General features: G+C 40.9%; 2 protein-coding genes across 3 annotated transcripts in view; one reads left to right on the top strand and one right to left on the bottom strand.

Annotated features, from left to right (window-relative positions):
- Nucleotides 1-4,146: 4,146 nt before the first annotated feature.
- helz2a (helicase with zinc finger 2a) lies at nucleotides 4,147-23,096 on the top strand. The gene is made up of 13 exons (XM_053634912.1): nucleotides 4,147-4,431; nucleotides 6,758-9,848; nucleotides 10,003-10,088; nucleotides 10,238-10,372; nucleotides 10,476-10,664; nucleotides 11,050-11,194; nucleotides 14,623-14,721; nucleotides 16,742-16,934; nucleotides 19,252-19,386; nucleotides 19,483-19,695; nucleotides 19,814-19,979; nucleotides 21,869-22,042; nucleotides 22,845-23,096. The coding sequence occupies exons 2-13, from the start codon at nucleotides 6,766-6,768 to the stop codon at nucleotides 22,952-22,954; spliced, it is 4,728 nt and encodes a 1,575-aa protein (XP_053490887.1). The 5' UTR covers nucleotides 4,147-4,431; nucleotides 6,758-6,765; the 3' UTR covers nucleotides 22,955-23,096.
- Nucleotides 23,097-23,244: 148 nt separating this feature from the next.
- The window catches only part of LOC128613805 (very-long-chain (3R)-3-hydroxyacyl-CoA dehydratase-like), a 3,498-nt gene continuing 873 nt past the window's right edge, over nucleotides 23,245-25,869 (bottom strand). Inside the window, exons 4-7 of one of the 2 annotated variants that reach the window (XM_053634914.1) lie at nucleotides 25,541-25,653; nucleotides 25,337-25,431; nucleotides 23,423-23,568; nucleotides 23,245-23,336 (exon numbers count right to left, since the gene is read on the bottom strand). In XM_053634914.1, coding sequence (XP_053490889.1) covers nucleotides 23,325-23,336; nucleotides 23,423-23,568; nucleotides 25,337-25,431; nucleotides 25,541-25,653 — 366 coding nt within the window. In that variant the 3' untranslated portion in view covers nucleotides 23,245-23,324. The remainder of the gene's footprint in view (nucleotides 23,337-23,422; nucleotides 23,569-25,336; nucleotides 25,432-25,540; nucleotides 25,654-25,869) is intronic. The other variant, XM_053634913.1, reaches the window with a different exon arrangement.

Genomic DNA, 25,869 nt, shown 5'->3' with positions numbered 1-25,869 from the left:
GGTTCCCTCAATGAACTGTAGCTCCCCAGTGCCGGCAGCACTCATGCAGCCCCAGACCATGACACTCCCACCACCATGCTTGACTGTAGGCAAGACACACTTATCTTTGTACTCCTCACCTGGTTGCCGCCACACACGCTTGACACCATCTGAACCAAATAAGTTTATCTTGGTCTCATCAGACCACAGGACATGGTTCCAGTAATCCATGTCCTTAGTCTGCTTGTCTTCAGCAAACTGTTTGCGGGCTTTCTTGTGCATCATCTTTAGAAGAGGCTTCCTTCTGGGACGACAGCCATGCAGACCTATTTGATGCAGTGTGCGGCGTATGGTCTGAGCACTGACAGGCTGATCCCCCACCCCTTCAACCTCTGCAGCAATGCTGGCAGCACTCATACGTCTATTTCCCAAAGACAACCTCTGGATATGACACTGAACACGTGCACTCATCTTCTTTGGTCGACCATGGCGAGGCCTGTTCTGAGTGGAACCTGTCCTGTTAAACCGCTGTATGGTCTTGGCCACCGTGCTGCAGCTCAGTGTCAGGGTCTTGGCAATCTTCTTATAGCCTAGGCCATCTTTATGTAGAGCAACAATTCTTTTTTTCAGATCCTCAGAGTTCTTTGCCATGAGGTACCATGTTGAACTTCCAGTGACCAGTATGAGGGAGTGTGAGAGCGATGACACCAAATTTAACACACCTGCTCCCCATTCACACCTGAGACCTTGTAACACTAACAAGTCACATGACACCGGGGAGGGAAAATGGCTAATTGGGCCCAATTTGGACATTTTCACTTAGGGGTGTACTCACTTTTGTTGCCAGTGGTTTAGACATTAATGGCTGTGTGTTGAGTTATTTTGAGGGGACAGCAAATTTACACTGTTACACAAGCTGTACACTCACTACTTTACATTGTAGCAAAGTGTCATTTCTTCAGTGTTGTCACATGAAAAGATATAATCAAATATTTACAAAAATGTGAGGGGTGTACTCACTTTTGTGAGATACTGTGTATATATATATATATATATATATATATATATATATATATATATATATATATATATATATATATATATATATATATATATATATGTATATATATTGCTTGTTTTAAATAATATATTATGTTCAACTTTTTAAAAAATACATATATAATGTGCAAGCAGCAAATAGGTGATAGGTATATAGGGGCAGTGGTTACTTAGCGGTTAAGGCTCTGGGTTATTGATCAGAAGGTCGGGGCTTCAGGCCCCAGCACTGCCAGGCTGTCACTGTTGGGCCCTTGAGTAAGGCCCTTAACCATCTCTGCTCCAGGGGCGCTGTATCATGGCTGACCCTGCGCTCTGCTTCCTAACATGCTGGGGTATGTGAAGAAAAGAATTTCACTGTGCTGTAATGTATATGTGACCAATAAAGACTCATTATGGGGGGAAAATGTTCCAGGCTTTCAGAAGTTTGTGTTTCAGAATCACTTCCGACCAAGCATGGACCAGTCTTTAGAAAAACGTCATTATAAATATTATTACACTGTAAATGTGTAAATGCACCAGATATCCAACCCATAACGACAAAGCAAACACTTTAGAAATGTTTCTAAATCAAACAGTGCAATCTTTCATTTGGAGAAGCGTTCATCCTCTTTGTCCCGCACTTTGTAGAAGCACCTTTGGTAGTAATTACAGCTTCAGGTCTTCTTGGTTTAAGTCTCTAGAAGCTTTGCACACTTGGATTTGGGCAGTTTCTCCCATTCCTCCTAGCAGATCATCACAAGCTCAGTCAGACTTGGGGAAATGGGAAGTGTCTGTGAGCCTCCACGTTCGGTTCTCTCCACAGGTGTTCTATGGGGTTCTAGCCTTTGGCTGCGCCACCCAAGGACATTCAGAGATTTTCCCCAGCTCTTTCTCAATATGCGTTCGTATGCAATCTTGCGTCCTCTTGTACTCGTTCTACGTCGTCATCATCCACTGCCAAAGTTCAATCCCAATACTCAAGAACGCAAGTAGCAGGGACGCATGAAATTACCTGGATGTGTTCTTGATATCGAGGATGCATCGGATGCAGAAGTCCCAGAAGTCATTGCGGCAAAAAAAAAACACGACTGGAGACGGAAGCCTGATCCATAACATAGTTGTAACGCCTTTTTAACGACAATAATCTAAATATACGCCTGAAAACAACGATTTTGATATGATTTATTTATATGAGGTTGTTGAATTAGCTAACGGTGAACTCGTTGGTTTAGTTTTTAGTTTAACTTTTGGTTAAGCAGCCATTTAAGAGTAAATCTGTTAACCAGCTGAAACATATTTCTTAGGGAGCACTGAAGAGATAAGGACCCTGTCCCACTACTAGAAATGTACTGGGATGGTCCACTGTGTAACAGGAACGATTGCAGCACATTTTCATTCTTGTAAAGATGCGTTCTCCTGTCTCCTTCGCTTCCGAGCTCGTTGTTCCAAGGTACGAGCCTTAGGATTCTTAGGACTGAGAAAGAGATCGAGCCACTGTCATGCTTCGCATTCTTTCCATCCCTGCCACTGAGAAGCTCCCCCGTAATATGATGCCCCCACCACCATGTTTTACTGTAGGGATGATTTTAGCCAGTTTATTAGCATTACCTGGCTTTCACCAGATGTAGCACTTTCAGTTCAGTCCAAATAATTAATCTTTTGTTTCGTCAGACCAGAGAATCTTTATCCTCATGCCTGCCATCCGCGTTTTACTCAGAAAGTGGCTTCCGTTTAGCCGCTATACTAAAGGCCCCACTTACTTTCCCTCCTCTGGTATCTTTTCTCACACATGATTTTATCATCTATTTTCACTCCCCTAATCCAGAGCATATGCAACTCTATAATCATCAGCATTAATCAAATGATAACATTAGTTACACTTAATAAACACAAATTGCAAATAGAGGCAAAGTGTCTGTAATGATGCTCACGATTTCATTTGATTATCTTAATTACGTTTGAAGTCGTAGTGCACTCAGACATATTTCTCAGCTTAAAAACAAACAAGAAAGCAAATAAATAAATAAATACATACATACGCCTCTCTTCATTGCAGTGGGGAAAAAAGCAGTTCACTTTGTATGCAAATGAAACTTAATTTAACACAATGGAATGTTTTCTTGATGCATTGTGTAGCGTGACAACAAAGCGAACACAGACAATAAAAGAAGGTGGGTTATGGAGATAAGCCAAACTATTTGGTTGAGGCATGAGCCACGTCAACAGAGTTAAAGACCTCGACTGGGACATCAGAATGCTTTAGGTATTTCATCAAACTTTAACATTAACACATTTATAGTCAATTTTGTTGCATGTAACAGAGGGGAACTGGCTGGCGGGTGCGAACTGACAGCCGATTTGGAGAAACTGGGGAGAAAATGTGGAAAATAAGTTGAAGTTTAACAACCCTTTACCCCTGCTAAAAGACAAAATGTCATGCTTGCCGATAGTTTCCACAGTGGTATGAACTACGTAGTACATCACGTCAGAGCTACAGGCATGAACGTGACGTGGCGCTTCTTGCATGTTAGGGTGTGGCCACTAAACAGAAACATTTCCTTTCTCCCTGTGAAACTGTGAAAGTGTTAGGACATCTGTAACTGAAATGAAAGTCACATATAATTACATTTAGTAATTTGAGAAAGCCACAGATAGATAGATAGATAGATAGATGAGCACTTGTAGCACTGTCAGCTCATTTAACAGCTCTGTGCTTGGATTGGATTCTGTGTCATTTGTATAAATCTAATGAACCTGATGAAAAATCATGTTACTATTACTATTTTTGGAGATTTAAAAAAAAAAAAATGACGAGATTGAAAATTCTCAAAGGTGTTTTTGGGCTCAATTCCCATCAATATTATGTATATTGGTAATTACTGAGATCTTATAAATAAAATTAAAAAGATATTTGTAAGTTATGTACATGTATATTATAACATTACACCGACAGCATGAGCACATTATAATCTCATTTGGAAGTGCTCTATGCGAGTGGGATTTCCTGGTTTCAGCTCTTCCCACTGTGCAGTGTATAAATGCATTGTTAGCTTTCGTTTCCTGAAAGATGAAAGGCAAGCGTTCCCGTGAACGGTGCTCTGGGTGCTAGTGAAGTAAAACCATCTTAGACACCGCTACTCAAAACAAAACAAACAAACCTGGCCATTTCAGAGGCGTGATCTACATTTATGCAGTTTTACGAACCTGTTTAGTCCACCCAGAAAATCAGGTTAAACAGCTACATAACCCAACTCCATGCACAACTGACATAACTTTGAAATTAAATCACCAGCTCCGAATCCAGCCCTACGATACAGACTGAAAGGGTTAAGTCATGTGCCCCTTACTAGAAGGAGGTAGGTTTCAGTCTGAAGGAATTGCCATCTCATTCTTAAGAGCCTAACCATCAGTGAGGTAAGTAAAGCTTTCCTGTTGATCTGTTTATCCCCTGTTTAACTGGAGTTATTTACTGGAAGTTATTTTGCTGGAAATAAGATAATAATTTTAAATAATAGATGTTTTCTGTTTTGTCTTTACTGATTGTAAGTAATTTGTTGTAGAGAACATTATATTGTATTTGGAAGCCTACGTTACACAGTGTAATGAGCTCAGTATTAAATACTCCTTAATTTCACTCTGAAATGACTTCTTGCCTGACTTTAGCTTGACACCTTTTGACAGCGTGTCCTTAACAGCAGTTCACAAATTTGTTTATTCCTGGTTTCATTTGCAAGTGTACACATGAGCGATTTTGACTGGACAACACCCTGTGTATGCTGTGATTAGTGATTTGGTTTTTGGGTCATTATTGAATTGTTATTTGGCAGTGCCGATTATTTATCTGCCATTCAGTGAAAAAAAATGCTTTGCAGATATATGTATATTGAATTTTCAATGAAACTGAATGACACAAACATTTCTACACTGTTTCAAATGCATCAAGCATCAAGTGGTTATGTCTGTGTGTGTGTGTGTGTGTGTGTGTGTGTGTGTGTGTGTTTCCCTGTTTCACTGTTTTGAAGTTAAGGCTTTACTATGCAAAGCAGAGGCCGTACATCAACACTGTCCAGAAGCTTCGCCCACTTCTCTGGGCTCGGACAGTAGCACAGCGGAATCGCGTTTTGTGGTCCGATGATTCGACATTTCAAATAGTTTTTGGACAAAAACTATTGTGTGTTGAAGTCATCAGATTTGAAAGTGTATATTTTCAAAAATAAATTAAATTCACAAAGTAAAACATCAGATAATGTGTTAATAATGTGTTTTCAGTATAGTACAGGGTTGAAATGAATTTTCAAATGTCTCTTTTTGTTAGTTTTTTTGCGTTTTCCATACTGTCCCAACTTTTTCGGAATTGGGGTTATATTTTCGGTAACAGGCCACAATTATCTGATTTCAATTCAATTAAATTCAATTCAGTTTTATTTGTATAGCGCTTTTTACAATAGACATTGTCTCAAAGCAGCTTTACAGAAATATCAACACGGTATACAGATATTAAAGGTGTGAATTTATCCCAACTGAGCAAGCCACTGAGTGGCGACGGTGGCAAGGAAAAACTCCCTAAGATGTTTTAAGAGGAAGAAACCTTGAGAGGAACCAGACTCAGAAGGGAACCCGTCCTCATCTGGGTAACAACAGATAGTGTGAAAAAGTTCATTATGGTTTTATATGAAGTCTGTTTGGCCTTAGGAGCAGCCGTAGTCCCAGCAGTCTGGAATTAGAGAAGATTTGAGCTCCATCCAGAGGCAGAAAGGATCTGGATCTCTAGTATCTCCATAAATTCGTGTGTGGCTCGGCAAAAGGAGAGAGGGATAGAAAAGATTATTATGACTGCGAAGTAGTAGAACAGAATCTAGTCAGGGTAGGCTTGAGTAAACAAATACGTTTTAAGCCTAGACTTAGACACTGAGACTGTGTCTGAGTCCCGAACACTAATAGGAAGACTGTTCCATAACTGTGGGGCTCTATAAGCGAAAGCTCTTCCCCCTGCTGTAGCCTTCACTATTCGAGGTACCGTCAGATAGCCTGCATGTTTTGATCTAAGTAGGCATGGTGGATCATAGAAAACCAAAAGGTTGCTTAGATATTGTGGCGCGAGACCATTTAGTGCTTTATAGGTTAATAAAAGTATTTTATAGTTAATGCGAGATTTCACTGGGAGCCAATGCAGTATTGATAATATCGGTGTGATATGGTCGTACCTTCTAGTTCTAGTTAGGACTCTAGCAGCTGCATTCTGGACTAACTGGAGCTTATTTATATTCCTACTGGAACATCCAGACAGTAAGGCATTACAGTAATCTAATCTAGAGGTGACGAAAGCATGAACTAGTATTTCCGCATTGTGTAGTGACAATATGTTTCTTATCTTAGAAATATTTCTGAGATGAAAGAAGACTATCCTAGTAATATTATCTACATGAGCATCAAATGATAGGCTGGAGTCAATAATCACTCCAAGGTCTTTAACTGCTGCACATGATGAAACAGAAAGACCATCCAGAGTAACCATGTGATCAGAAAGATTACTTCTAGCTACACGTGATCCTAATAAAAGTATTTCTGTTTTATCAGAATTAAGTAGAAGGAAGTTAGTTAACATCCAACGTCTAATGTCCTTTACACAATCCTCAACTTTACTAAGCTTCTGTCTGTCCTCTGGCTTCGCTGAAACATACAACTGTCAACTATCATCAGCATAACAGTGGAATCTGATTTGCCTTTTGTGTATTTCCAGGATAAACTATGGGCAAGAATAAAAGGAAGTCCTCAAAGTCAGAAAAGCCAAATGTCTCTTCTGGTACCAGAACAACTCCCGAGAAAGCCTCAGAAATCCACAATGCTCTTTTTAAGCACTCAAGCCGAGATTTCCAGTGGGAGTCGCTGTTTGACCAAGAACACAATCAGGAGGAACTGGAAGAAATGTTGACTACCAAACCTCATGAGTTCAAACGCTGTAAACTTAAAATGGAGAGACATGATCTGGCATATGCTAAACCTCTCAATGATCCAACCTCTGTCATTCGCATCAGCGGAACTGATCACGTGGGCAGATCTTTTCCTGGTGATGAGGTTTGTGTTCAGATCTTGAGCAGAGAACTTCAGCCAAATCAAGGTGAATCATTGAAAGGGAAGGTAGTAGGATTGATGCACAGATCTGAAGACTGTTGTACCGTTATCTGTAGGATGGAAGGACGTAAAAAACTAGTTACACCTGTCAAGAACAACATGACCACTATATGCATCCTTCAGAAAGAGCCAGACAAAATAGAAATACGAAAGCGCAATCCCCAGAGCGAATACTGGTTCACTGAGAAATGTATAGACATAGTGGAGGATCAGCTGTTAGTTGTCAAGGTGCTGAAATGGGAAAAGAATCGTAGGTATCCTCTTGGAGTGGTTACAAAAGTTATCTCACAGGAAGAGTATTATAATGCATTGCTGGAACTAGAATGTGGCATTAAAGGCCCTCCTCCTTCTTTCCAACCAAGATGTGACCAAAAGGAATATGAAAAAAGACAGGATTTCCGCGATGACCGAACTTTTACCATAGATTCCAGTAAAGCACACGATTTGGATGATGCCTTTAGTCTGACTGACAAGGGAGAACAATATATGCTTGCTATTCACATTACTGATGTAGCAAGTTATATCAGGAAAGGCAGTGAGGAGGATACATTTGCAAAGGACCAAGGTAGGACATTTTACCCTCCAGCTGATGTAAATGAAGCAGAAACAGCTTTTATGCTTTCCAGAGAAGCAAGCTCTAAATACTTAAGCTTACTCCCGGGTGAGGACCGAAAGGTCGTATCCTTGGTACTTATGATTAACAAGGCCACCAGCATGATAGAGTCCAGCTCCTTTACTCTTTCTCTCATCAAGTCTGACGAGCGGATATCATATGAAGAGGCAGACAAGATAATAGAAGAGCGTCGTTTGGATGATAACGAGGCGCCTTTTAATTTTTCCAGTGTAGAAGACTGTGTTGCTGTGGCCTATTGCTTTACCAAGGTGCTTAAAAAATTCAGGCTGGAGGGGAGCTGGAGCAGTGGACAGAGAAAAGGAGACAGTAGGGCCCACTGCATGGTGGAAGAGCTAATGAATTTCTACAACAATGCAGTGGCTGAAGAACTCATCTCCAACGACCTAACAAGAGATCTCACCCCGCTAAGATGCCACTTCAAGCCAGACCGCGACATGCTTGATCGGTTTAAAATGAAATACTCTGAGAAACTGCCCTTCTCTCCTTATCTCTCTCAAATCTGTGAAGTTGCAGGGGCAGGATTTAAAGAAACCAGAGCCAGAGAGTCATGCATTTGTGTTTTGAAACCTGTGTTCCAGCAAATGGAGGTCTTGACAAAGGACAGAGATTACCACAAGCTGGTTCATCTTATTATATCAGATGAAATCCATCCTACACTATATCGCATGGCAAAGGAATTCACGGAAATTCAAAATAAATCTCTCATCCTGAGGTCATGCTCCAACTTGTCCTCAAAATTAGGACATTATGACTTGCAACTCAATGCATACACATGGGCTACATCCCCTATGAGACGCTATCTAGACCTGATTCTTCAGAGGCTTCTCCACAGAATAATCTCTGGAAAGCACCAATTAGACATGGAATACACAAAGGCTGAAATCGATCAGTTCTGTACTGATTGTGACTCTAGTGAGGACTTTGACTTGGAGTCGTTAAGATTCATCAATGCCACTAAACCCAGTTGTACACACATGACCAAACTGGCAGTCGTGGCCCAGCTTGCTCCAAAAAAACATGAATTTATTGTCTCAATTCCTCTTGACAGAGTGTCAGGGCTGATGATCAAGTACAGAAACCTAAAAGTAGTCGAGCAGCCAGAGTACAACCATCAAGACGAGTCCTGCACTCTCAAGTGGAAGAGAAGAGTGTATTCATTTAGTGAAGTGGAGAAGATACGTCCAGAGTCAGAGATCAATGGAAACGTAATCCCGATCTCAGTTCAAATCTGGACCAAAATTATATCTGCAGTTAAAGTTAAAGACTGGGATACGGTCAGTGAGTGCCTTCAAGATGTAAAAAAATATGATCGAAAATCTCCGGTAAATTCAAAAGCTTGTGTAAATGAGGATTTTAAAGAGTGGAACATGGAACTCAAGTTAGATGAAGTGCTACAAGTGCAGCTTGGCACAGAAGTGATCAATGGGGCACGAATGCCTGCAGTAAATCTCCTCACTGTCGATGCATTCTTTGAGGTCTGTTTGGAGCATGCAAGAAACCCAATCAATTGTTTCATTGCAAACACAGAATGCCATGCATCAAAAACAAAATACTGGAATTGTAAGGAGTACCAGGAGATCTGGGGAAAACTCTGTGAAATGGACACCGCTTACAATGCTGTGGAAGAAAATAATAGTGTGATTCTTGAAGACGTGAGCATAAAATGGACGGGAGCCACCGAGACGTCTCTCAGAGGTTTCTTTAAAATGACACAAACACAGAAAGAACAGTGGTCTCTGGAATTTGATCTAACGAACTGTTACCTGTGCATCAGACTGAGGGATCAATGTGCTGAGAAAGAGGAAGAGACAGACGCAACACTGTGCAGTGGCTCTGGTCTTTCCGATCTGCAGAACGCTCTGCCCTTTACATGGGTTGCTCATGGTGTACCTTTCAAATCTCAAACACGACAGCGAGGAAAGGAAAAGAAGACAAACACAAAATCACAATGCATCCAAATAAATTTTCAAATAAACCTCCACAATATGGCAAATGTCCCAGCTAATCTTCAACACGAGGAAACAAAGTTCACTGTAGAAGTCATTCCCAAGAAAATTCCATACGTGTACGTGAAACACCATCTCAGAAACATAATTTTTTATAATCTTTTACACAATATATACTTTCTGATTAAAGAAACTGGAATTTGCTATGTAACTATTAGTCAAATGTGAATAATATAATCTATGATTAATTATTGATGTATTATTCATTTCTAGGCAATATGAACATGCTATAGAAAACATAAAAAAAGCCAATGACCTGGTGAAGAGCATTGCAACCGGGTCCGTTTTCAAGGAGTCCAGTAAGCTTTTTGCTAACTAAATCTTATCATTCTTTGCATGGCTATTATTGTTTTTAAACAAACAAACAAAAAATGCTAATATAGTTTACGTACCATTACTACATTTGAAATGGCTTAAAAGATAGGTTTATGTTCAAATTTTTCACTAGGTGAACCTACAGAGCTACCTTCAGTGGATGACTACATGGATGACAATCTGGACCTGCAACTGTTGAATGAAAGTCAGGAAAGGGCTGTGCAGGAGGCTTTGAAAAATCCTTTTACTTTGATCCAAGGACCACCAGGTACAATTTGTTAATAGAAGATCTTGACAAAATCTACAACCTTATCTGAGGTCGGTATGAAAGTCTCACTTTTAGGTTCTTCGTACATCTATCCATTCAACAGGTACTGGGAAAACTGTGGTTGGGGTTCATATTACATATCAATTCTACTTGAAGAACAAAGCTCTTGAAGCAGAATGTCCAAAACAGCCACCAAGACAGGTCCAAGATGGATCTCTAAATGAGAAAATACCAAAGAAGCGCGGCATCCTGTACTGTGGTCCATCCAACAAGTCTGTGGATATTGTGGCAGGTGAATTGTAACTGCAAGGTGGCAGGGATGCCTTCATACGATACATCACGTTTAACACAGTCTTTTATTTTCCTGTTAATTAACCATAAGTTTGAGCAGGAAAACGAAGAAATGTGTTGTCCCTGACTCTTAACCCCCGGTCTAGGGGTGTCTCTTCGCCTGGCTGCTTTACAGTTTTGCAATATATAGTCATTGTATTTACAGCTTTTACAGTATTCCTAAGGTCTGTAACTTACCTGATGTTGTTGTTTCCTGTGACTGACTCAGACTTGAAATGAGCCTGCTTCATATGGTATCAAATACCTTCAGTATATGATAGTTTAATTTGATAGGTCCAAGCATCAATTAAACCAATACAATTTATGAATCTGTTACTGTAACACAGAGCAGTTGTTGAAGCTAAGAGGAGTCCTTAAGCCTCTTCGGATCTACTGTGATCAGATGGAAATGCGGGAGTACCCATATCCTAGAAGTGACCTAAAGCTCTGTCGCAGATCCCTCCGTGATGAGAAGCCAAAGGATGTGCTAAGGTAAAAAAAAAAAAAAACAACCAACAAAAAAAAAACAACAAAGAATTGCTTGAAACTACGCATAATGAGATAGACTATCAAAGAAAGAACAGACATTTTGGGAATGGTTTTGTCAAGAGCAGTGTTACAGAAGAGTCTGGTTCGAAATAATAAGTAATGATATAATAAACACGTTTTGGAGAACTTTTTGAGTGTGTTAGGAAGCAGATGTGGTTGCAGTTGCAGGTGAGGTTTATTAGAGTTCAGCAAACAATCCAAAACATTGACTAAGAGTAAGGTCAGAATCAGACAAAGATTCAGGCGATCAGCAAATAACGTAAACAGGGTAAATCCAAACTCATGAAACCAGGAACAAAGTCATAAACCTATTTCCATCCAAAGTTGCTAATTTAACTTGTGCGCAAAACTGGAATATCACATTAAACGTTTGCGAATGAAGCACCGTTTCCATCCAGTGAGTCGAAGAGAACAAACGAGTCACTTCCTGATAAAACTGCCGCCGAATATCAAAAAGAAAAATGGAATTTGCTGCAGTAGCAGAAGCCACGGTAGGCCTTTTTTTTCCCGCATATAATAAATTACTTGCGTCTCAGAGCATGCAGACGAAACGCAATAAACGCGGTCATGTCATCATCTTGCGTTCGGAGGCGGGAGCCTGCTCTTTGGGAACGCAGGAGTGCAAGACAGTTCTGGGAGGTAATTATACCGATCCGCTTTGACGACTTTGGCTAAGGCATTTTAGAATGACCAAAACAACATTTCAGATGTTGTGCAACGAGATCGGTCCGCTGGTTAGTCCGGTTCTGCCGTCCCACCGTGCCCCAGTTCCCACAGAAAACCGCATTGCACTGCGCTGTATTTGTAGTTGTGGGGGAGACATTTGATGTCAGCAAAACCACAGTTCATGATTGTTTATATTCTGCGTGTCGGGCCATTCGTGCACACATGAGCAATTACGTAAAATTACGAGCCTTAAGGCTAATGATCAGTGTATTCATCCCTGCCGGAAACTCCTGCAGCTGCACTGGTACAGCATGTATTGGCTCTTCCTTTCCTTTGGATTTTAGCAGTAATGCTGTGAGGGGGATTTTGAAGTCTAGGTAACTCAGGCCTGCGGTACCCTGGAGAGGTCACTCCTGCAATATCGATGCTGGTACAACACAGGAAGTGCAGTTCCCAGTTATAAGCTCCTTCTGATTGGTTGAGAGACGGTGGGAGAGATCATCACGTCTCACTGGACAGCTACCGCCTACTTCAAGCTGCTCAGGCCCCAGGTTCTGTCGTGCCACCTCCTGCCTGCTCCATTAGGTGTGTGGAGCTTACTGGATTCTTCAACAAGTAGGTTAACACCTTCCACCAGGCAAGATCAAGAAAATTAAAAAGATTCCAGCTCTTTGTATTGCAAGACCACATCACTGTCGGGGAACTCTGCAGATCGAACATCTGTCAAAGGAATTCTTGGGAGAAGGGAATCCTTCTTTTGTCAAGGGAAGACCCAGGCAAACCAAGACATCATGGTGTAGGTTTGTGAGAACACTCTCATAGCTACTGTTGAGCCTCTGTCACATGGATCAGCACGGGTCATCACCTTGTGCATTATCAGGTCCAGTCAACCTCTTCAGCACCTATGCCCCCACTCTCTGCTCACCGCCAGAGGACAAAGACCTCTTCTACAGAAAATTGGATGAAGCCATATACAATGTTCCAATCTTCGATGCACTGTACATTGCAGGAGACTTTCAAGGCCTGGCCCACATGGGCAAGATGAATGGCAAAGGCCTAGAGTTGTGCTGTTACCATGGACTCTGTGTAACAAATACATTTTTTCAGTGCAAGGAGCTCCACAAGGTATACTGGAGGCAGCCATGTTCCCACTGGCATTAGCTTCATCATCAGTAGAGATGCAGATCTAAGGAAATACTTTCTTACCCAAAGTTACTACAGTGCTGACTGTGACACAGACCCTTGTAGTCAGCAAACTGCTTCTTAGAAGCTTCACTGCTCTAAGAACAAAGACACGCCTCTAGATTCCGTGGCATGACCGCGTGACCAACCGTACAGGTCCTCCAGCATGCCATTGTTAGTCTGAGGCGACTCAGATGACCGAGCCAGGTCAGGCACATGGACCTTAGCTGGATCCCAGAGGCTCTGTTGTATGGTGAGCTCCACACCTCTGCTCCGAAAATGTCTGCAACAAAGACACGAAACTGGCTGGCATCAGCATCGATACCTAGGAGAGTGTTGCTAAAGATCAAGATGCCTGGAGACTGGCTGTTTAAAAAAGTGGTCCGGACCACAGAGAGGCCAAGTACAATGAGGCCATATTCAATACAAAGAGGTCATATACAGTGTTCCCAGCTTCGAAACACTGTATATTGCGGGAGAGTTTCAAGGCTGCTTCAATTTGAAACACAAATTGGACACACAGTATAAAAAAACAACAAAAAAAAACCCAACCCTTTTCAGTTTTGGCCACGCCCACTTCTGGTTTCAGTCCTAATACCGACTGATATTTGCAGCAGGAAAAAAAAAAAAGATACAGATACAGATCATTCTGTTGTACTCTTTAAAAAGCTGCATTAATCATAACCTCATATTCATGTAAATTAGCATTGTTTTTCAAAACAGAAGTTTAATCCAAACTTCCTCCATTTTCTGTGTTTTTGTCCTTTTGCCACATTCTGAAATATCAGATCCAGTTTGCCTTCCTTGGAAACACAAACCAGTAATTCCAGTAAGTTTACTGTACAGTTACTGGGATGGGATACACCGAGATATTAAATGTCACTTCATAATTATGAGTATAATTCTAATTAATTCATTCATTCATTAAGATTAAGCACTGGGATGGGATACGCTGCGAGCTGATAAACAAAAGCACCCTTCTAGATACTGCGTGTTGTTCGGACCAGTAACTTTAGATGGGTTTACACTAGATCGAGTTTTAATGACTATACAGGGACTTACAGAGGACACCCCTGTTGCTCTGAGCTTTCAACCTTTTTTTTTTTTTTTTTACATTCTTGAACGGAAGGCAACACTAGCACATGAAAATTGTTATTTAGGCTGTGAACTATGCTGCACATCTTTAGTGACCCTGAAGTAAACATGGATTTGCTGTGTCTGTGTGCGTTGCCTTTCTGAGGTTACAAACCTTTTCCCATAAACTGAAGATCATGAGGTGAAGTGGGGGTTGATGTAAATATGCCTTTAACTGGATGATACCAAATTTACCAGTGCCATTGTCCCATTGTCCCATACAGGCCATACAGAAGCCAATAAATATTATAGCCTCTTCTATGGCCAAATGATAATTAGTAAAGAAGTACTCCATTTTCTGAATCCATTAGAAATTATAAGGAATCCACACTGCAAAAAATTGTAATTGCTGAAATTGCGATTGAACTATATCTTCTGCTGTTTTAAAGAGACATCTCTCTGATGGACTTGGTGCGACGACCAGAAAACCCCCACTCAAAGAAGATAAAAGAGTTTGAAGATGGCACTGTGGAATTTGATGCTAAAAGGTAAAGGACCTTATGATAACAGTGTGTGTTTGTGTTGTATATTTGACCTATTTTGTTGTTGCATACATACATGGTGCTTGACAGTTTGTGAACTCTTTAGAATTTTCTCTCTATCTGCATAAATATGACCTAAAACATCACAGATTTTCACACACGCCCTAAAAGTAGACCAAGAGAACCCAATTAAACAAACGAGAGCAAAAAATATTACATTTAGTCCTTTAATTATTGAGGAAAATGATCCAATATTACATATCTGTGAGTGGCAAAGGGTGAAGGTGAAAGGTGAAATCTATCTAGAAGTCTGATGTTCACAAGACATGTCTGTGGAAGTTTACTATGGCATGAACAAAGGAGATTTCTGAGAACCGCAGAAAAAGAATAATAAAAAAAAAAACATCTCTGAAGAGTTTGGACTCCACCAATCCACAGTCAGACAGATTGTGCACAAATGGAAGACATTCAAGACCATTGTTCTTGTTGGAAACTCTCTATTCTCTATTCCCTCAGATATGTATAAGTATGTTTAGGTTATAGTTTAATTTCTGTCTCATGAACTTTCCAGAACCTGTCTGTTGTGTACGTGCCAGTTCAGACGTCACCATAGGAACTTCCTCTTTTCTGTTAAGCGAACCAGACCATATGTGTTCAACAACTGCTATACTTTCTTGTATTGCCAAAGATGTTTTTCACGTACGTGGCCAGACAGTTTAACTCCCATATTATTTCCACACCTATGCCTATGCATCGCTATTTGTATATAAACCTCTGTGAAATCTGCAATAAACTACAGAAGTCTCTTTGAGCTACTCTTTGTATCAGTGTGGTTCAATCAGACTCTCTCCGGCACCGTATACACTCTGAGGCAAACCACATCTGGCAGTAGCATAAAGAAGAGAAACACTCCACTCTTAAAGGCTGAAAAGGTAGACGGAGGAAAGAGGGATATTGGAAGCAGTTATTTGCTTTATCCCTACAGTTCTCCTCCCCAGGAGTGGAGACCAACAAAGATCACTCCAAGAGCAAGACGTGTAATAGTCCATGAGGTCACAACAGAACCCAGGGTAACTTCTAAGCAATTAAAGGCCTTAGTCACATTGGCTAATGTTAATGTTCATGAGTCCACCATCAGGAGAACACTGATGAGAACACTGGAGAAAGGAAAACACTGCATTCCAGCATAAGAACGTTATCTCATCTGTGAAACATGGTGGTGGTAGTGTCAGGGTTTGGACCTGTTTTGCTGCATCTGGACCAGGACGACTTACCATCACTGATGGAACAATGAATTCTGAATGATAGCAGAGAACTCTAAAGGAAAATATCAGGACATCTGTCCATGAACTGAATCTGAAGAGAAAGTGGGTCATGCAGCAAGACAACGAGCCTAAACACACGAGTCGTTCTACCAAAGAACGTTTAAAGAAGAATAAAGTTAATGTTTTGGAATGGCCGAGTCAAAGTCCTGACCTTAATCCAATAGAAATGTTGTGGAAGAACCTGAAGCAAGCAGTTCATGTGAGGAAACCCACCAACATCCCAGAGTTGAAGCTGTTCTGTACTGAGGAACGGGATAAAACTCCTCCAAGTCGATGTGCAGGACTGATCAACAGTTACCCAAACATTTATCTGCAGTTATTACTGCACAAGGGGGTCACACCACACACTGAAAACAAAGGTACACATATCTTTAGTTGACAGCCAGGGAAAACTTAGAACAATTGGTTATTGGGGGATTTTGTGATCATAAATGAGAAAGTTTCAATGTGCAAAATACCACTCTACTGGCTCTGAGCTGGTTGTTGGTCCAAATTGCCAGTTGGACAAACTGAAGGAAACTCTCATCTCTGCATGCTAATTCTGCTTGGAGCTGTTCACTGAGGCCTTGTCTGTAGATGTTGATGCTCTGGGATGCTTGGGATGAATAATTTCTGAATGTGTGTGTGTGTGTGTGTGTGTGTGTGTGTGTGTGTGTGTGTAAAGAAGAAAATCATATTGATAATAAAAATGATGTATACAGTTACAGGAAAGTGTTGAAGAAGGCTCAGGAGCATGAACTCCTGAAGCATGATGTAATCTTGTGCACCTGCTCAACTGCTCTAAAACCGGTCCTAATGGAGACCATGGACTTCCGACAGATCCTAATTGATGAGTGTGCCATGGCCACAGAACCAGAAGCCTTCATTCCATTAGTCTCACATAAGCCCGAGCAGGTGAGCACACAGGAAGTTTGAGACAGTGAAGTAAAACTGTGGAAAAAATAAGTACACCAGATGGAAATTGTTGTTTTTTTTTTTTGTTGTTTTTTTTTTACATATTTGGACATGCAAACATTTGATCCACTTTGAAACAGTGCCTATTAATAAAGTTGATTCACTATCAAATAACATAAAATTGACATTCTGTAGTAATTTTCACAATTTAAATGAACGAAAAGGAACTGATCAATCACATGTCACGTAATCCACGTAATGAAGGTTAAGATGCAAGTGCAGAAAAGAGCGTTTACTAAAGAGAGGCAGGCAGACAAATCCAAATCATGAGACTATAGCATGGTTGAAAAAACAGGCAATGGGTCGGGCGATCTACAAACGGGCATAAACTAGGCAAGGCAAGAATCGAGACGAGAAACAAGAACAAGATCAAGGACCATGAAACAAACCAATGAACAGCGTATAAACGCTTGGTGTGGTGAAAAAGCTAATACTTTGCAAAGAGTGAATGCTTAGAAAGTCCTTTTAAACGTTGGTGTGATTGTGTATGAGATTGGATGCAGGTGTGTGTGATTAGAATGAAAGAGTGTTCTGGGAATTGCAGTCAACGGCGGACATGTTTGTAGGCCGCAGTGCAGGATGGGAAATGTAGTCACTGGTTTGCTGTGATATGACAACATGGAAAATGTAAGTACACCTACACCTACGTTTATCATACCTTCAAATCCATAAAGTCAGGTGCTGAAGATTGGGTGTCAGTAATTAGAACCTGCTTAGGGAGTGCAGGTGGAACCGGTCTTATTTATACCCCTCTCATATCTAGTGTCTGGGGTTCCCTTTGCTATTGAGGTATGTGGTGGCATCATGCCAAGATCTAAAGAGTTCTGTAAGGCCTTCAGAAAAAAGGTTGTGGATGCCTATGAGTCTGGAAAGGGCTTTAAAAAGATCTCCAAATTATTTGTAATACATCATTCCACTGTAAGGAAAATAATCTACAAATGGCACAGATTTCAAACGGCTGCTAATTAGTCCAGGACCGGCCGTCCCGGCAAATTCAGCCCAAGAGCAGACCGTCTCATGCAAAAAGAAGTCTCCAAGAACCCCAAAATTTCATCATGAATCTCTTGGTGTCAAACTGCATGCTTCTACAATCAGAAAGAGATCGCACAAATTTGACCTGCATGGGAGGCGTGTCAGGAAAAAGCCTTTGCAGGACTACAGTTTGCCAATGAGCATATAGACAAAGACCAGACCTTTTGGAATAATGTGCTCTGGACAGATGAATCAAAGATAGAGTTGTTTTGCCACAGTAACAGCAGACATGTTTGTCGTAGACCAAAGACAGCTTTTCAGGAGAAGCACCTCATACCAACTGTGAAGCATGGTGGTGGAAATGTTATGGTTTGGGGTTGCTTCACTGCCTCAGGGACTGGACAGCTTGCATTCATTGATTCAACTATGAATTCTGTTTCATATCAAAGAGTGCTTGAAGATAACATGAGGTCATCTGTCTAAAAGTTGAAGTTGAACCGAAAGTGGGCCTTTCGACAGGATAATGATCCTAAACACACGAGAAAATCCGCCAAGGAATGGTTTAAAAAGAAGAAATGGAGGGTTATGGAAAGGAGGAGTCAAACCCCGGATTTGAATCCCATTGAAATGTTGGGGGGGGGGGGGATCCGAAACGTGCAGAACATGTAAGAAAACCTTCAAACATCTTACAACTGAACGAATATTGTGTGGAAGAGTGGTCAAAAATTCCAGCAAGCCTGGTGGCCAATTATGTGAAACACCTACAGGAAGTTATTTCTGCTAAAGGAGGCATTATTAACTTCAGAGGCCAAGGGTGTACTTACTTTTTCCACAGAAGATTATCACATCTATTGATATTTCTGTTGAATAAATGATTGAAAAAGCTCATTTTCATTGTGGTTTTGTTCATGTATATCAACTTCATTACTAGGCACTGTTTCAAAGATGATTACGTGTATGCTCGTCCAAATATGTAAAAAAAAAAAAAAAAAAAAAAAGCCCATGGGGTGTACTTATTTTTTCACATGACTGTACGTCCAATGTTTTCCAGACAGTATATCCTACATCATGTGTGAACATCTTTTGTGTTTACTCCTTTTAGAGTAATGCTTTAAGTTTTGCATGAATAAAAGAGCACTGTATAATGGGTTGAATCTGTCGGAGCTGGCCACATGAGTCTGTTTTGGAGGTTAATGTTATCAACCATGTTGACATCTATAGATGAGACTGCACGTGAAAAGCAAGAAATTGTAGTTTTAGACTATATAGCGTGTTTCTTTTGTAGATTGTGCTTTTGGGCGACCACAAACAGATTCGGCCAATTGTGACATGTGCCCGTGTGAAGGAGCTTGGCATGGAGAAGTCCCTCTTTGAACGATATATGGCCAAGGCATTGATGCTGGACACACAGTATAGAATGGTACTGTAAAAGGATAAACGACTATAAAGATTGTAATATAACAAACATAATCAAGCACAAAAATAACAACATTAAACTTTTTTTTGTCTTTTGTAGCACCAGAGTATCTGTGAGTTCCCTTCACAAGAATTTTATGGAGGCAAACTGATTACTGGAACTAAGCAAAGAACCTGCCTTCTGCTTAACAAAAATAACAGCCCAACTGCAATCGTATTCGGTCATGTTGAAGGAGAAGAGATCAGCTTAGCAGTTTCCACAGCAGCTGGAAATGAACATTCAGTAGCCAACGAACTGGAGGCCGAGCAAGCGGTAAGCTGAACACCGAGGTCTGGTTATACAGAAGACACTAGGGCGATTTCCACGTTCATTATTCTATGCTTTAACACACACTCATCACCATCTTCTGTTTCACTGTTACACTAATCAGGTTCGGATCGCAATTCTGCTAATCAGTAAGTCTCGTGTGAAACCAGAGGATGTTGTCATTCTGACCCCCTACAACGCACAGATGTCTAAAATCAAGATGATGTTGGCAGAGAAGAAAAATCAGGCCATCCAGGATGTCAGTGTTTGTACAATTATGAAGAGTCAAGGTGCATTTCACATCACTCCTTCACACAAAATACACTCCCGTTCAAACGTTTGGAATCACTCCGGAAATTTCCATGCAAAGCGCATAATTTTATTCATTTTCTAATGAATAGAAAATATACTCAAAACTCAAACAATGACAATATCGTGCTTCAAACTTTACTTTCATTGAAGAATCCTCCATTTCTTCCATTATTACAGCTGTAGACGGTCAGTTTGTTGAGGTAATCTGCAGAATCCTTGTATCCTGGGGTACCTCCCATGAGTTTGGCTTGATGAGCATGTTTTTCATACCATCCCGGTCAATCTGCTCCCACATCAGCCCAGAAAGGTTGAGATCCGGTGATTTCACAGGCCAATCCCTTTCAGACAGAACTCCAGTTTTTTCCCTGAATAGGTCTTGCATAATTTGGAGCAGTGCTTTGGGTCATTGTCCCGTTGTAGGATGAAATGAGCTCCAATCACACGCCGTCTGCATGGTATGGCATGGTGTTACGAAATAGAGTGACAGACTTCCTTGTTCAAGATTTCTTTTACCCTGTACAAATTTCCAACTTGCACCAAAGCAACCCCAAACCATCACATTTCCTCCACCATGCTTGACAGATGGAGTCAAGCTCTCCTCCAGCATCTTTTCATTTGTTCTCCATGAACGTAGATCTGTTGCTCCATAACACTTTCTTCCAATCGTCTGCTGTCCAGCGTCTATATTCTTGCCCATTTGAACCTTTTCCTTTTATCGAACCAGTCGCATATATGGATTTTTCTTCTAAACTCAGCTGAGAAGGCCAGCATTCTGGAGTCGTCACTTTATTGTTGAAGATCAGACTGGTGTTTCGTGGGTCATCTTTAATAAAGCCCCTATCTGAAGACCTGTGGAAGCGTCTGTTTCTCAAACTAGAGACTTTGATGGATTTTGCACCTGGGCCTCCCACTTCTATCACCCTTCTATACTGGTTAGATCCGGTTTGCGTTGTTCTGTGAAGGGAGTGCTTCACACCTATGCAAGATATATGGTCAGTTTCTGGGTAATTTCTCACATTGCTCAAAACACTCAGAGACTGAAGAGTTTCTGAAGAAAGCTTTTTGGCCATTTCGAGACCATAATCGAACCTACAAATACTCTAGTAGCCCAAGGAAGGCAGGTTTTATTGCTTCCTTAAACAGAACAACGATTTTCAGCTGTACTAACATAATTGCAAAAAAGGTTTTCTAATGATGAATTACCTTGTAACATGATTATGTAAGACGACGTGGCATCGGAACACAGGAGCTGAAAATCGGCCTTTGTATTCCTATGTATTCCATTAGAAATCACCTTGGAGTCTATCCCATGTGGGGGACACTCTGGACGGGGTCCAGAATGCACAGTCGCACACACATTCACACACTACGGACAATCTGGAAATGCCAATCAGCCTACAACGCATGTCTTTGGACTGGTGGAGGAACCAGGGTATCCAGAGGAAACCCCCAAAGCACAGGGAGAACATGTGGGCATGCTATCCACTGAGCCACCATGCCCCCATCAATCCATATATATCTTAAAAAAAAGGTTTTCTTGAGTGATTCCAAATTTTTGAATGGTAGCATAGCTCTAAAATCTGTACACATACTGTACGTAAATTGTACGCACAGGGTTAAGATCTGAAATAGTCACACTGTTAAGTTACAATGGTAGTTTAGATCCAGATAATGATGTCATTATCTTTCAGAAACAACAGCATTGTTTTGATAAACTAATAAAGACTAAGTGTAATCGCTGGAAAGCCAAGTTAAGCAGATGTGATGTACCGAAACCCATGAATATCATTTTACATGATTATCATACGGTAGATATATGTATGATAATGTATCGTGTGTGTGTGTGTGTGTGTGTGTGTGTGTGTAGGGAGTGAGTGGCGTTATGTGATAATCTCTACAGTTCGTTCCTGTACACTTTCTGAGATAGAAAACGAGCCGTACGCCAGCAAAGGGTGGCTGGGGAAGAAACTTGGCTTCATCACAGATCCAAACCAGGTCAACGTCGCCATCACGCGCGCCCAGGACGGACTCTGCATTCTGGGTAAAATGCTAAAGAAAACACCAACCTTCATTTCACACCAATACAGATAGGATACTCTCATACACTCAATTATACAGTACATTTCGAGCAATTTTTAGCGTCCAATCCACTTTTTTTATGTGTTTTTTATTAATATTTTGACTTTTGCTGGTTTGGTTTGGTTAATTTGCACTCCAATGAACACGATATCTGTTACGGTTACAGTGTCTAAACGTTTGAATGAACTTAGCGTTTCAAAGCAAGTGTAGCGGATGAGTGCTCGATTAGCTTTTCCTTCAAACCATCGGCACAGGAGAGTACATCCAATAAAACATGAATGCCATTTTATTCATTTGAACAGGTTCGGGCCTCTAAGTTTATTTGCAAAGCCCAAAATCACAAGCCTCTGTCTTCACAAGGCAGTCCATAACACTGATAAAACCTCAGAGCATTAAAAGAGAACTTTATTCAAAAAGCGTTTTTGGAAAAAAATTAATGAAGGAAGCCCATTCAGTAATAAATGATGAATTAAATAGATGGATAGATAGAGAGAGAAAGAGAGAGAGAGAGAGAGAGAGAGAGAGAGAGAGAGAAAGACGTATCACTTAACATCCCGAGGGAAATGTACAAGGTAACTGATAATTAGATGCAGATATATAATATTAAAACCACACAAGAGACAGAGTTACCGTTCCGGCATGTCGCCCCACAGCGTCCGTCAACGTCAAAGTGAAAACATCCCAAATTCTCCACACTTTTCGGAAACCTTTGATATTAAAAACTAGAGCTAATTATAAATGGAGAACGTGTTTATATTTTGCAGGTAATCGTCACTTATTGAAGTGCAGCGAGCTGTGGAAAAGACTGCTGTCTCACTACCAGGAAAAAAACTGTGTGCTGGACTCGGAAGACATTAGAGTCAGACGTTCTTGACACGTTTCTACTATTGTACTAAGCTGATTTTGATGAAATGTGAAAAGTATAATAATAATAATAATAATATAATGTGAAAAGTATAAATAGCAGAATAAATACTTTTTAAAATATATGTATATATATATATATACACACACACAAATCAAATTAAACTAAATCCTTTAATACCGTACAGCTGTGCCTTTAAATGTTGAGCCACGCCTCCTACCTGAGTACAAGTCTTGTACACAGTGATACCAATCTATGTGCTCTGAGGGGTTAAAAAAAAAAAAGCTCTGAAACATCCTTTTTGCCATGTGAACTTATCAGTCAGTGTGCGGTTTCAGCCGAAAGGATCTTCCGGTCGGGCTCACCAGATGTCTAATGTTTATGAAAAATCCTGTAAGACAAACACAAACGTATGTATGAGTGTAACGGTCTCACACACGGATGTGACGATTCCATGACGTGGAGTAAAGATCTCACCAACGAACATGAGGAGAAGGTAGAGCCGGAGCGAGAAGGAGAAACTGATCGAGAAGCCCACGGTCTCGGGGAGAGGTACGCTGAAGAGTCTGGTCTGGTCGAACAGCGGGAGAGACTGGAGCACGGCAACAGCTGGAACAGAAGCACTTTCAACCCTTAAATAAGCAGCAGGTCATTTACACTGAAATGCCATCGCTGTCCAGCCACAGCTTAAAGCTGTACTCGGGGGCGTGGCTGGGAACGTCCTACTGTGATCCTATATCGCCACGTACAGTGCTGCTTGAAAGATTGCGAAGCCTTTAGTATTTTCTACCTTTCTGCATAAATATGACATCATCAGAACTTCCTAAAAGTAGATAAAGAGAACCAACAAATCAGACAAAAATATTATTCCTGGATGTTTATTTATTGAGGAAAATGATCCCATATCACATATCTGTGAGGGGTAAAAGTATGTGCACCTTTGCTTTCAGTATGTGGTGTGAGCTCCTTGCGCAGTAATAACTGCAGATAAACGTTTGGGGTAACTGTTGATCCGTCCTGCACATCGGCTCGGAGGAGTTTTATCCCGTTCCTCAGTACAGAACAGCTTCAACTCTGGGATGTTGGTGGGTTTCCTCACATGAACTGCTCGCTTCAGGTTCTTCCACAGCATTTCTATTGGATTAAGGTCAGGACTTTGACTTGGCCGTTCCAAAACATTCACTTTATTCTTCTTTAAACATTCTTTGGTAGAACGACTCGTGTGTTTAGGATCGTTGTCTTGCAGCATGACCCACTTTCTCTTCAGATTCAGTTCATGGACAGATGTCCTGACATTTTCCTTTAGAGTTCTCTGGTATAATTCACAATTCATTGTTCCATCAGTGATGGTGAGTCCTCCTGGTCCAGATGCAGCAAAACAGTCCCAAACCCTGACACTACCACCACCATGTTTCACAGATGGGAGAAGGTTCTTATGCTGGAATGCAGTGTTTTCCTTTCTCCAAACATAACACGTCTCATTTAAAACAAAATGTTCTATTTTGGTCTCACTCATCCATCCACAAAACATTTTTCTAATAACCTTCTGGCTCGTCCACGTGATCTTTAGTAAACTGCAGACAGGTAGCAATGTTCTTTTTGGAGAGCGGTGACTTTCTCCTTGCCTCCTTTTCTCCTGCCATGCACACCATTGTTGCTCAGTGTTCTCCTGATGGCGGACTCATGAACATTAACATTAGTCAATGTGAGAGGTCTTTAGCTGCTTAGAAGTTACCGTGGGTTCCTGTGTGACCTGGTGGACTATTACACGTCTTGCTCTTGGACTGATCTTTGTTGGACTCCACTCCTCGGGAGGGGAACAATGGTGTTGAATTTCCTCCATTTGTACACAATCTGTCTGACTGTGCACTGGTGGAGTCCAAACTCTTTAGATATGGTTTTGTGACCTTTTCCAGCCTGATGAGCTTCAACAACAACTCTGAAGTCCTCAGAAATCTCCTTTGTTCGTGATACACTTCCACAAACACCTGTTGTGAAGATCAGACTCTGATAGATCCCTGTTCTTTAAATAAAACAGGACGCTCACTCACTCACACCTGATCATCATCCCACTGACTAAAAACACCTGACTCTAATCTCACCTTCACATTAAACCGCTAATCCAAAACTTTCACACATTTTTATGTAATATTGGATCATTTTCCTCAATAAATAAATGATCAAATATAATAATTTTGTCTCGTTTGTTTAATCAGGTTCTCTTTATCTCCTTTTAGGATAGCTGATGATGATGTTAGAAACTTTCAAGCACCACTGTAGTAGATCTTTAAGATAAGTATCTCTTTCTGGCATGGGATTTTCTCCATAAATAGGTGTGGATAAAATGGTAACAACATCAGCCGTGTACACAAACGGGACAGTGTTCCTCACCTTCTGTCAGAGTGGTGAGGGGATACAGCAGCGCATGGCGGAGCCGGATCAGCATCACGAACTTGGCATCGAGACTCAGCACGGGAAATGCAAGCCTATCGTGTACACACACACACACACACACACACACACAAACACACACACGTCAATGTTTAAACTTGTGACCTGAACACTTTAATCGTTATAACAGATTTAGTGACTCACCTGAAGACCTCAGAGATGCTCCACAGGTAAAAAACCCAGAACACCACACTGCGCTCCTGCATCTCTGGCAAACTGCCGAAAACCACAAACAGTACGACGTTCCTCCCCATCACCTTCACACCGACACCGGGAGGGGGGTATCATAAATAGCAGAGCAGTCTCCGTATGACATGTTTTACTGTTTTAAATGTCCGACTGAAGAGTAAATTCAAATGTTTTTTATTATTATTATTATTATTATTATTATTATTATTATTATTATTAGTGCTTGGTGGAAATTCCTTTTTGGAAACTCCAAAGATCTTGAACGTACAAATGGGTGACCAATT

The sequence above is a fragment of the Ictalurus furcatus genome, chromosome 10, assembly GCF_023375685.1.
Source record: "Ictalurus furcatus strain D&B chromosome 10, Billie_1.0, whole genome shotgun sequence".
Taxonomy (NCBI): Eukaryota; Metazoa; Chordata; class Actinopteri; order Siluriformes; family Ictaluridae; genus Ictalurus; species Ictalurus furcatus.
The sequence above is the reverse complement of the archived record's forward strand: the minus strand, read 5'-3'. Positions and strand labels throughout refer to the sequence as shown.

Excerpts from the sequence above, each read along its gene's own strand:
- helz2a (XM_053634912.1), top strand. The coding sequence starts at position 6,766 with ATGGGCAAGAATAAAAGGAAGTCCTCAAAGTCAGAAAAGCCAAATGTC. Across the intron at positions 19,696-19,813 it reads AACTGGAGGCCGAGCAAGCG|GTTCGGATCGCAATTCTGCT; the intron begins GTAAGCTGAACA and ends TACACTAATCAG. Across the intron at positions 22,043-22,844 it reads GGACGGACTCTGCATTCTGG|GTAATCGTCACTTATTGAAG; the intron begins GTAAAATGCTAA and ends TATATTTTGCAG.